The sequence below is a fragment of the Amblyomma mixtum genome, chromosome 9 (assembly GCF_055824585.1).
Source record: "Amblyomma mixtum isolate Tamu chromosome 9, ASM5582458v1, whole genome shotgun sequence".
Classification (NCBI taxonomy): Eukaryota; Metazoa; Arthropoda; class Arachnida; order Ixodida; family Ixodidae; genus Amblyomma; species Amblyomma mixtum.
The window spans coordinates 106,350,028-106,366,297 of record NC_143020.1 but is presented as its reverse complement, the minus strand read 5'-3'; the positions used below and the strand labels follow the sequence as shown (position 1 = coordinate 106,366,297).

At 46.2% G+C, this 16,270-nt stretch overlaps 1 protein-coding gene across 1 annotated transcript; it reads left to right on the top strand.

Moving 5' to 3' along the window:
* The first annotated feature begins 1,386 nt into the window (after positions 1 to 1,386).
* Positions 1,387 to 14,834, top strand: LOC149330556 (venom protease-like). The gene is made up of 7 exons (XM_089559876.1): positions 1,387 to 1,512; positions 2,557 to 2,590; positions 4,133 to 4,203; positions 6,807 to 6,907; positions 7,584 to 7,846; positions 13,599 to 13,738; positions 14,634 to 14,834. The coding sequence occupies exons 1-7, from the start codon at positions 1,387 to 1,389 to the stop codon at positions 14,832 to 14,834; spliced, it is 936 nt and encodes a 311-aa protein (XP_089416002.1).
* The last annotated feature ends 1,436 nt before the right edge of the window (positions 14,835 to 16,270 follow it).

Here is a 16,270-nt window from a genome sequence, read left to right as displayed (position 1 = left end):
CAAATATTCTACATAATATAAGCCCTGGGATGAAACATGCTAGTGCAAGGAACACAGTCACAAGCTTCATAGTAAACTTCCTGTGCACATTTCTTGAGAATGGCGAGCCCAAGGCAAAAACAGTACAAGATGTTCACTTCTTTTTGCGATATTTTCGAAAAAATGCTAGCGCCTCAGCCACTCAGCAATTCAAACCCCTCAGCACAGACAGTCGCTGTCTCACAAGAACGACGTGAATGCACTCCGTACAATACTGGCTTCCTGGTAAGACTTTCAAGCGAGACTCGCATTCAGACCAGGGAGTGAAAACCTCCAACACACAGCTGTGCTTCCTTTGCTGTAAAGAAAGGGTCCTGTTTAACTGGAACACGCCAGCCCACAACGTCTGCCTCTTGTCTATCCTAGAGGATCTCCGTTCTTAATTACCAGAAAGGGCAAGCCACTGGGGTGAGTTGGCGCGCGTTTCTCGCACAAAGCGGAAAAATGGCAGCTCAAAACAAGAATTTATCACTCCCAGCCTTCCTCTCTAGTCTGTCCTTTTCTTCTGCGCACGTGTCCGTCCTTAAAAAAATGGTACCCGTGTTAGAAGCAAACTGATGAAAGTAGATAAGAAAAGAAGCAGAGAAAGCCATTGGTCGATTCAATTCTTCTGCATCTTAGCCTGTCTGCATGTTACGAAGCAGTAAAACTCTATCGCAAGAAGCCCCCAAAGTCGCACGTTTGGAACTTCCGGAAATTATTATACGCTCCCAGAAGCTAGCGGTGAATGGACGCCTTCTGCTGCGCTAAATACTACCATTACTTTTCTGCGCTCGCATGCCAACGCCCACCGACTCAAAATACCTCTCCGGTCATAGATCCCACAATAGCGGTCTGTTTCCTGCCCCACAACTGCTGCACTTTGTCCAGCAAAGACATCTTGGCAGGCGTACATGCCCTGTACAGCATATTCCGTACGGCCAGCCGCTTGCTAGACTTGACAGAAGTGGCTGTAGGCACCCAGAAAGCCGCCAAGAAGGCAACGACATGCACGGGTTACCTGTCCTTCGCTGACGGCTAACGGCTAATGCATGCGAGCGGCACCTGCACCTCAGCAAATGAGTGCCGCCTTTCATTCCCAGCCAATGCACTCGCCGTTCTAGGGGGCGCTGATTAGTTAAAGGGGAGGCCGGGAAGGGGGGGGGGGGGGGGGGGGGGGCAAATAATGCTTTCTATCGCCTCGTTAGAAGCCCCCGCACTTACCGTTAGCGCCAGGAGCCCGAGATTCGAGAGAAGTCACGGGAAACGAGAAGAAAACATGACAGCCTCCCCGCATTTCTCACGCAGCCGCCTCTGCAAGTCGCGGGACACAAAGGAGACCCCCGAAGAAGTCAACAAATAAACAACATGACAAGTGAGCGTATTAAGCCAGCCGAGGCGGCGTCAATGACTGGGAGAATAGGCGAGACACACGTGGTCTACGCCGGGATTCGAGCCGGCGTCGCATGGGCGTTATTGCTACTGAGCCTATCCGTGAGTATAAAACAGCTTTTTATTGCTTTCGAGGTAAATATTCGCTGAGCACGTTCTCTGATTGGTCCCTCGGTTTCCTCAGTGGCACTGAGTATCCGTAGCACGTGTCTATGCTTGTCCAATCAGGAGCGAAACGTCACTAGTCCGATGCATCAGTCATGGCAGTGATTGGTGCACGGGAAGCTTGGAGGTGGCCGTGACAGACTGGCGTCTGTGCAGGATCTTGCACATACGAGGGCGAAGGAGTGAAGGGTGTCTAGCTACCAGGCCATACGTAGTACCGCAACCCAAGTGGCTGTGACGTGTGAACTGACTACGTTGACAACAAGCAAACAATCGTCATTCGCCAACTAGCACTTATATTAGAATCCTTATTTCTAACATAACTACTGATGACGTTTACTGAGAAGCCTTTTAAGATGGAGCAGCAGTCTTGCAATGTCTGCCCACGACGAGTACAACCCAAGGAAAAGACTGCGGCTTTTCGCTATAATGAAGCGCAATAAATCATTTTAGACATTGTGAGCTTACGACTGTGCAAATATAAGATTGTAATAAAGACAATACAAAAATATTATCGTTCAAAATATTCATACAAAGCACTACAGCAATAATTTCCGTCCCATGATTTCGTTCAGAACATATGCACAAAGCTGCAACCTCAGTCCAACACCAGGAGAAGTCGCTTCTGTTATTATAAGTGGTACGAACAATTTGGTAACTAATAATCTAATCATCTCGTCGGCTTCTTCATTCTTGCGTACAACGTTTCACCTCCACTATGAACATGGTCATCCTTCCGGAATTGCAGCAATTAAAGTAACAAGTTACATGCTTAAAAAAATATCTTCCTTTATGATCGAATGAGGATTTGCCGTTCGTGTTTGCTTTTGTTTTGTTTTTTTTTTTGCCAAGAGCATCATCTTCTTTCAAACGGCTTTGTAAATTTTTACTAGCTGACACTAGCGAACACTGAAGGCAGTAACTACTTCATGCTTTCCGTAATTATTGACCACAAACCTAAACAAGCATCTTGTTTTCCAGATTTTAACAGCAGAAGCGTTTGAAAACGAAAAACGTGAGTTGAACTTTATATTACGTAGTTGTACGGACGATGCTACGAGCGCGGCTCAATGAACTAAAACATGCCATATTTTTCTACAACAGCGAAGAAATAGTGCTGTTTAAAACTTCAGTGCATAAATCGGCTGCCATTGCAATTGCACTTATCTGCTGTGGAAATCTATGACCACGAAAAGTTTGCGAACATTCTTAGAATCGCCCTGTTCTAGCTCTTTTTGTTTGAAAGCCATGACCCAAAAGGCCGAACAAATTTTTTAACCTTGAACTCACACCGCCCGGAAGAGGGATCGCTTTCTGTCAGTCTCTTGAAACGACCGCCAAAAGAATACGTGCAGGGAATAAGTGTCAGAAGTCCAAAGACATGCCGAGTAGAAACTTCAAATGCGAGGTATATAATGTTGGTCTGTGTACTCCACATCTCTTAGTACTTTACTTTCATGCAGCCCTTTTATCGCTATCACCGTCTAGCAGACTGACCTTTCTCCGTCACAAAGTAGCTTCTCTACTTTCCATCCAAAGATGCCGGGGTAGCCTCTTCGTCGATGCGTCGAAAGATAGCCTTCTGAGGCTTACGGAGAACGTTAGATTCAAGCAGCCCTGTATACCCCGCACCAAAGCCTGAGGAGCAAAGCTAAAAGACGCAACGAAAAGCCTTAAAAAACAAACTGCAAAAATTTGCTCCTCCTCCAAGAGCTGTAGCAGCGAACCCCGGAAAGATGCGGTTCTCACAGCTTGCGACGTTGGCAAGGCCCCACATATAGAGCTGAGCGTGCTTTGATCCCTTGGAGCCAGAAACTGCTCCTCAATGAAAGAGCTCGGACTCCTCGCGGTAGAAAGACGTACTAAAAAATCACCGCTGAGACGTTTCGCAGTACAGGGCTGCTCTCCTTTTGAGGAGAGACGTACGCAAATGTTAGCCGCTCTTCCACGAACGCGTCGAATAAAATCCGTGGTTTAACGCTCCACTCTCTCAGCCCGTGTCTGGCATTGTGCTCGGTGTCTACAGAAAAGGCGCAACCTAATTCATTCTACCAGAACTCTTTTATGCGTGCCTATTTGTGAAATAAGCCGGACGCACATTGAAAGTACGTGTTTCCACAGAGAAATCCGGCGTTCACTGAAAAAAGTGCACTTGAAAGCCTTTACGACGTTCCAGCTGCTCCTCTAAAACACGATGCCCACCCAGAAGCTGAGCTGAACTGCCAGTGATATCCTCGTGGAGTCCAAACTGGCGTCCAGATTGCACTAAACCTTGCACTAAACTCGCACTAAACCTCGCGAATCAAGCTGTTGGCGCGTGGAGTTCGGCGGGGAGAATTGTAATCCTGGATGTAGTCTTGAGCTGTAGTGTGAAATTTCTCAACTTTGCGTGAAATCAGACAACTGGAACGATAGTTCACTGGCGTGCTTTCCAGTGGGTTTGCGCTATGGTGCTTGCATTCAGTATGTTTTGCCCGGCCGGATCTTACAGTGTGTTGCGAGAAGTAAGTGCTGTCGATGCCGTGACGAAAACGAGTTCGAACTACGGATTTTATAGAATGCGGTGTGTTCTTCGAGACCAGGGTGATCAACGGGTTACGCGCCAGTCAGGGGATGTTCCCCTGGATGGTAAGTTTGTATCATCTTTTCTTGCCTTCTTCTTTCACTGTTATCGAGGTCCAAGTGATCATTCTTCATTGCCGAGTTCGGGATTGCGAACCAAGAGAGAAAGGGCTGTGTTCAAGACAAGTATATGCAACACTAAAATACCTGCCGTGAAATATGTAGACTATTGGTCAAAAGTTTCCGGGACACAGAGTCGGGTTTCGAGCCTAAAAGCATGGCAATTCTCAACGCTCACGAAGCTCAAAACCTCTGAATTATCAAGAAGAGTCTCAAATTCCCTCCTAAGGACCTTGGTAGCTTCGTAGGCGCCGTAAGTGTCCGCCTATGGTTCCCAAAAGTGGACCCTATGTCCTGGGAACTTTTCACCTACACTAAACCTCCATGTGATGCATGGGTGTTTCCGTGTACTTACAAGAAGGTACACGTTAAACGCATCTGCACTACATGCAGACACGTAATGCATATGCAGTTCAGCGCAGATTATGTAATTAGGGTGAGACCGTCACAGTGCTGCCATAGGAAAAGTCCTCATATGCAAACATTGCCAGCGGGAAAAGATTTCTAGAAGGACGCCCATGTGTCTGAACTTTGTGAATATGGTGGTTAACCACCGTTTGTCACAACACACGTAACGCTTTACTTTTAGACTTATTAATGCGATAAAATTTAAGTTGTCGTCCCACGAAAAATTTCCAGCTTCTCTGTCACAAAATTCCCTGATTGGTCGAGAGGGTCGCGATGTCATCAACGCCACGTAACCGCCAGTGGTCTGTTCATAGAGCACTGCCAGATTCGAAATTCTGAAGGCTCCTAAAATGTAGAAGCTGCCCCTCCCCCCCCCCCCCCCAAAAAAAAAAAATTATTCCAAAGGAGCCCAAAAATTTTGGAAGTAGGCCAAGCTCTTAAAATTGACTAAGATGGATCAGTGGGAATTAGCCGTGGATTGAGGTAAATTAGTGATTCGGATTAGTATAATCACATACGATAATCTAATGGAAGGCACTCGAACATTCTAGAAGGCGATTACTCATGCATATCATACAAGGGCAATAGAACCGGTTCCAAACGGAGTTCTGGCGGGAAAATTGCTAGAAGAACAATAGGCACTCACTGTAGACACCATAGTAGGCAACCTAAATACTATTCATTCATTCAATCATTCATTCATTCATTCATTCATTTGTGACAGAAACCGGTACAGTGTACATGCATATACATATTTAATTTTCCTGTCTGGATAACCGAGGCAAAAGGCGTATTCAAACGCCTGACGGGGTCTCGGAACCGTTATTGGACACAATGCTTCAGACAACGGCGCGACGATCAAAAGTAACACTGCAGTGATGGGGAGAAACAAAAAGAAAGCATAAAAAGAAACAAAAGCGAACAGGTTGTGTTGCACTAAGTACAATAACAATTTATTCTTTAGAATATGGTTAGGAAGATCCCCAACTTTTTTATATTATGTTCTGTCGTCCCCACGGTGAAGCGAAATGTCCCTCGCACTATACAATCCACTGCACCTGGCCCTAATCCGAAGTAATATTGAAAACAGGACTACACTGAGAGATGTAGACATCAGTGTCAAGCCTGCCTACGGTTTAACCCTATTGAAAATACTTCTTTATGCGCATAAAATTATACTGCCGCATATGTAGGCTTTTGCCAGGTATGATATGTTGTACATGATATAATACCGCGTTTTAATGTGCCCTATTATTTTGATAAAGCCAGCTCCACTTAACAAATTTTTCAGTTAAATAAATTTTTGCAAAAATTATTTACCCCCCCCCCCCTCCTGCTAAAACCCTATTGCATTAAATGATTATGTGCTTCAGTTGAACAGATTTCAGCGCACTAACTTAAAGTTTCGAGGACACTTTGTGGAATTTTCGCAGAAACGAAGAAATCTTAGTCCGTTAAACATTGAACATTGGGATTCTGGAACTGCTCCATTTTTTAAATTTTCCAGCTCCATACTTTCTATTGGGGGACCTCTGGATTGTATATCTGGTTTAGTTTTCGTACGGCTGAGCTGCTGGCTTTTCGCTTGAGCAGTAGCCGAACGTATTCCCTAGCGCACTAAGTTGGCAATACTGAATATATGAAATTGAGCCCAAAATGATTGCTATTTGTAAAAAGAGCCGAGTGCACATTTCACGCATGGAGTTTTCAGTACTGCGAATGAAATTCCATTAATAACGATGTGGATGTTACAATCTTACTGGAAAAAAAAGAACAGGTGACCGCCTGCCCGTTACTGTTCACTGAATTTTTACTGAAGCGAACGTTTCCTTAAGTTTCCTTGAAGTTCGTTCAAGTAGTATTCCGCTATATGTCGTACCCGACTACCTTCCCTCTAATGTAGGGCGTGGGCGCTGAATCTGTAGTCTAGTTATGACAGCGGTCATTGGGGGTGGGCGCAGGCACGACACATGAGGGGGGTATGGTGGCGATGACGATAGGAGTACGGTCCTGCCGTTACTGTCTGTAGCTTTTTTGTCATACTAAAGAGCCCAAAATGTCTGAGAGCACTTCCGAGCTATATACACATCATCCAAAGGCATGAAGGTTCTAACCATGCCGAAACGTCATGTGTCCTTCAGGTGCGACTTTTGGTGTACATCAACGGATCGTCTCCGGCGACTTGCGGAGGCGCCATCATTACACGATGGCACATCCTGACAGCTGGGCACTGCGTCATGCGGTAAGAGGTCACCGAAAGTTGTATTTGACGAGGCGGAACATGCATTCTGACGTGACCCGCTAGTCAACAGCGCAATGTATGACATGCTTAGCGAAGAGAGCTGTATACAACGTATGAGTATGCAGGTTGCATTCATGTGCAGCTACTACTCTTTAGTTGAGCCAGTTGGTCGGATGATATTTCGGCCGAGCTAAGTAATGCGTAAAATAGACATACAGTTGAGGTGGACAAATGTATAACGTGTGCCCTGTCATCTCCCAAGTGGTTGTGTCTTTTTGTCCACCTTTACATGCCCATAGACACAGCTTTCGTGTCGCGCACGCATCTCATTCGATGGCTCCTAACAGTTACAAATCAGACAGTAAACAGAAAAAAGGAGGTAACTAGCAAGGACCTCCATGACGGGGCATTGTACTCCTTCCAAAGACAGATACTATGTCTCTCCATCTAGCTTCCTAAATCTCATGATGATGATGATGATGACGACAATTATGATCCTTACAATAACAAGTCATGTGCAGTGGGGAAAAGCTGATGTCAAACATAGAGGGCATATACAGCAGAACATTTCACTCCCGCTGAACGAAGATGCCATCTTTTTTCTTTCTTTCTCCCATCCTGATATTTGATAACGCTGATGATCACTGCGATAACAACAGCAACAATTCACACGCAGCGACCACAAGTTGATACCGAAGATCGAGGGCATATACGGTGCCGCCGACACCACGTCCAAGCACGCCGTGAAGACCCGCATCGCGGCAGTGGCGCTGCACCCTCGCTTCTCGGAGGACCAGTACCACGACGACATCGCTGTTCTGCGGGTGCCCAAGGCGTTCGACTTCGGATTCAAGATAAGGCCCGTCTGCCTGGACTTTGACCTGGGCGACCTGACCGGAAAGATGGTCACCGTGGCCGGCTGGGGAGTCCAGAAGAGCAGTGAGTGACCCCCGGCTTGTAGACACAAGGAGAGAGAAAGTAAAAATGTTAATTTAAAGCGTCACTTTCGCGATGGCCGACAGCCCTTCTTGTGTGAACTGCGCCTGTGATGAGACAATCACCCATATCATGTGTGAGTGCCCTGCCTTTGTAGCCGAAAGACATAAGCTGCGATGTGCTCTGGACCGCCTGGACCCTCGCCCTTTCACAGAGGCCAAGATCCTCGGTCCGTGGCCACAACAGTCAAGGCTTACAAGGCACTCTTTCGCTTTTTGAGAGAGTCTGCCTTGATTGACAGACTGTGATTATTTCCCTTTACTTCTCTCTTTCCTCTTTAATTCCCCTCATTCCCTTCCCCTGTGCAGGGTAGCCAACCGGAATCCTTTCTGGTTAACATCCCTGCCTTTCCCTCTCTCTCTCTCTCTCTCTCTCTCTAAAGCGTCACTATATGCGTCGAAAAGATCTGGTCCCACAGCCCTCACGGACAGCGGTCAGCCGCAGGTAGTCAAACTAACTTAAAGAATTTCCAGTTTTGTAAACGATCATCTTCGTGCTGCCGACATTCTTCAATAAGGCAAGTCATAGAAAGCTTGCAAAAAGAACATCGCTTTGTAGCTGTTTTCACTCAAGACGTAACCATTCTGTTCATTTTTTCTTGTTTTTGTGTTTTATTTTAATGGCATATAGACGTTCAATATAAAACAATATATTGTTAGCCATCCATTCTGTATTAGTGGAGCACTGTGTGTGTGTTTTCTGCACTGATTGTCTTGTGCTCCTCAATAGGAGCAAGAAGGGGGCAGATCCTTCGTCAGGCATTTATCCGCCTTTCGGTCTGCCCCTAGACAACTGTCACTTCGTTGTCTAAATAAAACGCGTTGACTTGACTGCGACTTTGACACCAAAAAGTCAGTGTATCTAGCCGATCTGCTATGGCAGCACTCAGCAATGGAGGTGATATTTGGAATCTCTGGAAAGGCTAAAAATTGGGGAAAACGAAAATTATCGTGTAATGTTCAGAAAGAAAAAGAAGGAAGAGTAGATTAAAGAACAACAGCGAGTTAATCATAAGCTATAACTGAAATCAAGAGAGACAGTGGATTTTTGGGTGGAAAAAACAGCGCGAAAGGGACGGAAGACAAAGATGAAGGAAAACACACGGACGAGCGCTGACTCACAACTAATTTTTTATTCAGAAAAAACAGACATTTATAGTTAAAAAAGTCACATGACCTGACGTCACTCTATAAATGTCTATTTTTTCTGAATAAAAAATTAGTTGTGAGTCAGCGCTCGTCCGTGTGTTTTCCTTCATCTTTGTCTTCCGTCCCTTTCGCGCTGTTTTTTCCACCCAAAATGAACGTATACCAACTCGCCCAACTTTCCATTCTACTACTAGAGACAGTGGACATGGGTTGTGCTTGTGATGCGGCGAACAGAGAGCCGATGATCCGTTAATTTAATATAATGAATGCCACCTAAAGGGAAGCGTAGCTTTGATTGGGCGGGAGTAAGGAAGCAAGAATATTGCATTAGGAAATTCGCTGGTGCAGGGTGATCATGGCTGGGCACGTAAAGTGTACTTGGAATCAATGACAGAGGCTTGTCCTTCACGCTCCTCATTTGCCTTATGATGATGACGATGATGTCAGTGTAGTGGCCATTCAATTTGGTCAGCATACTTCTTTTAAAAAGGGGAAACACATTGCGGATATCCTATATATATACTGCATCCACATATCATTAAAAACTTTCTGGGTCAAAGCATATATCAGCTCCCAGCGTGCGGATGCTTCCTCAAATCGAAACTCTCTGGCACAGCTTAGGCGCTCATCAACGCAGTAGTCGGTCGCTCTCTCCTCTACTTTTCTACCGAACAGAAAGCGGCTAGACAGAATAGGTCGATCTCAGTGCCCTTGTTCTCAAACGTTTCGGCCACATGCCATTCAACCTGAATACACTGTGCTAAGCGACAAGGCTGTGGTCTCAGCCCATAAATCCAGACCTTAACCTGGATAGAGGGAAAACAAACTGCTCTTCGGCGCGTGCCAGGAAGCTGATCATTAAGCTCTCCACAAAAGAGGCGATCGCTTTCAACGCACCTCTCGCTTTTTTGGAAGACTGAAACGCCACCACATCGTACCAAACCAATGGCTGAATGATTTTATAATGTAATAGCGCCGCGGTAACAGCCGCGGCGGTGACCACCACTGACCTTCATTTGACCTTGATTGCATTAGATTGGATTGGATTGGATTAGACTGGATTGGACTGGACTGGACTGGACTGGATTAGATTGGATTGGATTGGATTGGATTGGATTAGATTACATTAGATTAGGTTAGATTAGATTACATTGGACTGGATTGGATTGGAGTTAATTGGATTGGATTGTATAACCGATGCATCACCACAAGTTTAACCACAAGCACCACCACCAGCTACAGTACCAGCTGAACCATGGCGTAGGCACGGATATTGCTTTCGCAATTACCGGGCTCAATCAAGCTAAGCCACAGCGAATTTTTTTTAGTTTGTCCAGGGGAAAATTCTACGCTATTCGAGTGTATCACCAACTTTTTCTCCGCAGGAATATCACTTTATCAGCAGCGCAAATTGGAACAATGCACACCACAAGCAAAAACAGCGCTGTGCGGCATGATTGCGACCCTAACACAGTGGTTCTATCATCATCAGCCGAGTTGGTTCAGCTGTCGAACTAAGGTCTATCCAAATTACCTCAAAATAAATGTTCCTGTTTTGAGTCTGCCACCGTCAACTTCCGCAGTAAATTTCCTTAGACGGCCACTCGATTGCGTCTCCGCCGGTCTCAGTTACGTTTGACGCCTCTTTGTATCCACTTAGGCACCCAATAGCCTCCAGCGCAACATGTACTGTGATTTCGGTGCACATCAAACGGATGCTAAAGGGAAATAGCAAACTAAGCAAGGAGCTACGCTATGTAAGTAGATAATTCCCTGATAACACTCATCATCATCATTATCATCATCATTAGCCTGGCTACACCCACTGCAGGGCAAAGGCCTCTCCCATGTCTCTCCAATTAACCCTGTCCTTTGTCAGTTGCCGCCACTGTATCCCCGCAAACTTCTTAATCTCATCCGCCCACCTAACTTTCTGCCATCCCCTGCTACGTTTGCTTTCTCTTGGAATCCACTCCGTTACCCTTAAGGACCAGCGGTTATCTTGCCTTCGCATTACATGCCCTGCCCAAGCCCATTTCTTCCTCTTGATTTCAACTGGGATGTCATTAACCCGCGTTTGTTCCCTCACCCACTCTGCCCTCTTCCGATCTCTTAACGTTACACCTATAATTTTCCTTTCCATAGCTCGCTGCGTTGTTCTTAACTTAAGCTACACTACAAAAGGTTTTTTTGTTTTTGGTTTTGTTTTTCACAGAAAAGTGGCTACGTTGCTGAGAAAATCGGTAACGAAATTCCCCATATTCACAATGCCCCGAACTAGAGAAAGTTGTGCAATTTTTATGACGTGTGCTGACCGGAGCTCTGCGGTGAATTAGGTCAGCAACTTCCGAGTGTGAATGGCGTTGAGCGCTTCCAGTTCTGGGCTTGCTGCGTACGACTGCACTCAAGCGGAGTGGGCCAAATGGCAACGAAAAGCACAGCGTTCGTGTTTCTTTCTTGTCTTTCTGCCCGCTGGATGTTTTGCACTTTTTTATTCGAGATATCCTTCGCATTTTTCGCTCCTCCAGCCTTTCTCGCTGTTTTGTTTGCTTCAGGTTGTGATTCTCGTGTGTTCCGCGACTACCACAGCAGCTATCGAAATACCGAGAAGCATATAATTACTGGTAACGAAGCTGGCTGCATCCCGAGTCTTTTTTTTTTTGTTCCAAGGAAAACTATGCAAGCAGAAAAAAAATGAAATAATTGACTAAAAGCCTGAGAAGTGCTCCGCCAGGTGTCGTTGCTACGAGGTAAACACGGTTATGCCTAAAAGCTTGAAAATCGCCAAATTATCTGAAAAACAGGGGCTAGTTATCGCTTATACTTCTGCGTGTGGGCTAGAGTGTGCAAAATAAAAGCTAACCGCTACCATTTGAGCGAGCTCTCCCGTCGGAGAATGCAGCGGCGACATGTATTTATTTCGAAGCGGGCGAGCTGGGCGCCGCCATCTTGTCAACGCAACCCGTAACGTGCCCGTAGCGCACGCACGCAACGACACGATGCGTGCGTACGTACGCAAGCGGCCCAGCGGTACGGAACGTTCTGCGCATGCGCACTCGCGACCCGCAACGTTCCTGCGTACGTAACGCCGTTCCGTACGGCCAACTAAAAGTGTCTATTGACGGCGATATAGCGCTGCGTGAACGAATCGTGGCCTGCGAAGAACTGCGAGCAGTTGCAAGAATCTGAGAGAGGTGTCGCCACATGCTCTTCGCTTCTATGCAATTTTGTGGATAATCGAAGAGCTCTATTCTTTGTGAAAAAACAGCATATTTTCCGGGCGAAGTTGGAGGAATCCTTCCCGCGCAGCCATCCTGCTTGGACAAGATTTTCAAATCCACACTCCCAATCCTAGTACCCTAACCATATCACAATCTCACCACTTCACCGGAGCTTCCTCCTCGAAGTGAAGGCCCTATTTAAGCCCCCCGCCAATGATGACCGTTTCTCGAGATGAAGACAAGTTCTCTAGTCGAAATGTTGGATAAGCACCCTCAGCCTCCCCATCCCTTGTTCACTTTTTTTGTGCTGTCATGAAATTAATCTTCGTGCCCTCTCACTACCATATTTGCTATCACGTGACCCTACTCTATCAGTCCAGCTTGACTTAGTCTTCCCCTTTAGTGCTCCTTTGGCAGCCCAAATGGTCGAAACTAGGGGTGTGCGAATATCAAACTTTTCGAATACGAATCGAATATGAATACTTGGTTCCGAATATCGAATCGAATATCGAATAATCAAGGACAGACGCATTTAACTACAAAACATTTATTTGAGCACCCAAGAACATCACAGTTCAACTATCAGTGATGAAATGAGCAAAAAAGGTGTGTGTGGCTGCACAAAAAGTATCAGTCTCGAACATTGTTCTTAGAAGAGTGAAATATCAGAGAATATGGCTAGTACACAGTATTGATCAAGGCTAGCTTGAAATAAGCACAAAAGCGCGATGCTGGGATGAACATAACAGGTTGTCGTGAAGGAAAACCGGCTGCTCCACATGGTCAGGCAGAAGTAGTTCTCTTCTAGCTGGAACGACTTCTCCAGCCACAGAAAATGCCCTCTCAATTGGCACTGAACTGGCTCGTATTGCGAGGTATTTCGCGAACAGCTCTGACTATACCAGCTTCGCAGGTATAGCCACAAAGAAGCTCACCAGTGCAGTCAGCTACTGCATGGCCTAACGTTACGCATTGCTCTGGGCGCCGCCATGTTGTTATGTCTTAGGACTTGAGGACCGAAATGAACGCCGGTGCTCGCAATAGAATATTCGGCTAGATACGAATATTCGCTTCGTGTCGAATATTCGAAACAACACGAATACTTGGATTTCGAATCGAATACGAATACTAAAAATATAATATTCGAAATATATTCGAAAATTTCGAATATTCGCACACCCCAAGTCGAAACTAATCGGCAGTACTAAACTACGGCGTGCCTCGTAGACAGTTGTTTTTTATTGTATTTTGTTTGTTCTGGAGATATGATACTCTGTTGCCTTCTAACCCCTGCTTCACTTCCCTCTGACACACCCAACCTACCAGGCCGGGGTCCCTCGGATAAACTGCGCTACACCAAGCTGCAGGTGCTGGAGCAGTCGGAGTGCGCAGAGAAGCTGCAGTCGTACAGCTTCAACAAATCCAGCATGATGTGCGCATACGCGGAGGACACGGACGCCTGTCAGGTGGGTTATGACAAGTGCTTCGCAGAAGTGTGAGTGGTATACACAAACAAACGACGAGGGAGCCATGTTTATGACGAAGACAGCTCTAGAGAGAGCGAATGAGCGAGTATTTCATGTTGTCCGATTCTTCTACGACACAAACATTTCACATTGATGAAGTAGGGGCATCATTTTCTGCGGCAACAGCACGCATTGCCTTATCAACAGCTGAACTGGAGACTACATTTCACAGCGCACCTTCAATAATTTACCGCCGCACTGTAATGTCAGATAGCATGGATTTTTTTTCGCTGCTGACAAAGGACAGGGTTAATTGGAGAGACATGGGAGAGGCCTTTGCCCTGCAGTGGGTGTAGTCAGGCTGACGATGATGATGATGATGATGAAATTACTTATACCACACTGAGGCGTATCTCCTCCATTTATGGCACTCCCAAGGCCCAGCACGCGGTTACCGGCAAAAAAAAAACGAGCTTTCAGCACGGACTCTTAAAGGACTCATGGGATCATGGACGTGTAAGCGAGTCGTTGTCATGTCTATAGTCATCTGACCTATTTATTGAAATAAATAGGTGACATCACCGATGTGGCATACGTCGAGCCTTGTTATAACGAAATGGTTTATAACAAAATAATTGATAGAACGAAGTAATGGCGATTCCCCTTGGACGCTAGGTCACCATGGGCTATAACGAAGCTACGGCTATAACGAAGTAATCGTCAGGCCCCTTCAGCATCGGTGTAATGAGGTTCCACTGTATACGTAAATAATGGGGCCTATTTAAATAGGTTTGTAGATCCAGGTCACGTGATGATTACTTCATTTCGTGCAAACGACCCGATGTCGCTACAAGCGTTTAACAGGTGATCCTAGTAAAAGATATTTCTGCCACAGGGCGACTCGGGCTCCGGCGTGATGTACCGCCAGGCCCACCGGTACATCCAGGTGGGAATCGTGTCGCACGGCGTCGGCTGCGCGCAGGGCATGCCGGGAATCTACGTGCCCGTCAACGTCTACAAGGAGTGGATCCTGCAGACCATCGCCGACCAGAGCGCCTTCAAGGAAATCGGAGGCCAGACAGATCAAAGCACTTGAAGCACTCCGCCTGTCTTTCATCGAAGACACAATAAATGGAGTGCGGAGTGGCTACAGAGAGAAACGGGTGCTTTTGTACATCCACAACTGTACGAAAACAGCTTTACAAAAACAGCTGCACAGTTGAACAGCCACAGCTAACTCCCTCTTGTTCCTTTCCCTTGCTGCACCGGCTACGCCGGACGCTTGTTTTTTTTTTTTTATGAACGGATGTACGACCTTGCGACCTTGCGTGAGAGTGCGTCACATTCGCCTACCCTGCACCCCGAGCTTCAAACGTCCGCCATTCTCAAATCCCATAGTAATTTCCTGTCATAATCTGTCTTTAACAGCCGGAAGGCAACGATATCCCAGAAAGAAAAGCACGAGACACGATGGTCTACTTACATGCGGAAAGTGTGCTGTAGATAAAGGAATTTAACAACTTCCCTATGATGGGAAAAATGGCCGTATTTTGTGGGCCTTCGTTATTTTCTTGTGGTATAAAAACTAATAGGTTAAAAACTTCATCCAATGCTTCAAAATCAAGCCAGCTGGTAGGGAGACCATATAGATAAGGCAGATAACATTAGTAACGTCACTCCATTGAAAATGGCCGCTGAATGGAGGGAAACGGTCCCGGCTAAACTAACAGAGGCTATGCAACCTACGTTCTGAGATCGTTCCTCGGGTCATCTTCGTCGTATAAAATAAAGTCGGATGATGAGGCAGCATTCATCACAGTCACCTCTACCAAATACTAGACAAACTCAACTGTGGGCGCAGCTGAATCGTGACCTTAATCGCGTTTCAGTGCGCGTGCAATGCGGACGGAGGCGGCCATCCTCAAAGCCTACGCTCCTCTATTTCACAAGAGGTTCAAAAATCACAATCACGTGAAAGCAAAGACAGAGGGAAAATTTTACTGTTTATGGTTTTTGGTTTATGAGGGTATAACGTCCCAAAGCGACTCAGGCTATGAGGGACGCTGTAGTGAAGCACTCCGGGAAATTTTGACTGTAGTTTTCTAGCTTTAGGTAAGATTGCGCAGCATGCTCAAAGAACCGCACGGAAGAGTTTCAAATTGGCGTTTGTGTTCATCGTTAGCCCGCTAACTATGGTCGATGAGCGAGAGGGGAAGAAGTTGAAGGCGTAGAAGAGAAGTAAGAAAACAAAAAACGAAAATACAAATGTATAACTGACGATTGACACAACGTTTCGGCGATCATGCGGAACGCTGGGTGGTATGCACATATCGCTTCTCCTTGTTCTCGAGGTGGATATATGGGTCACTGACTGACTCGTTGCCGTTGTCAGGTATGGCGGGTGCTTCGACGATCGTTGTAGCGGAGGTGGTGATGTTGTGCGGCCTCGTTTTCCATCGACCTTCGCTACACTGTTTTCAATGCAGTGAAATGGGTCCCGAAGACATGCGCACCCTTGTCAAAGTCTGCGCG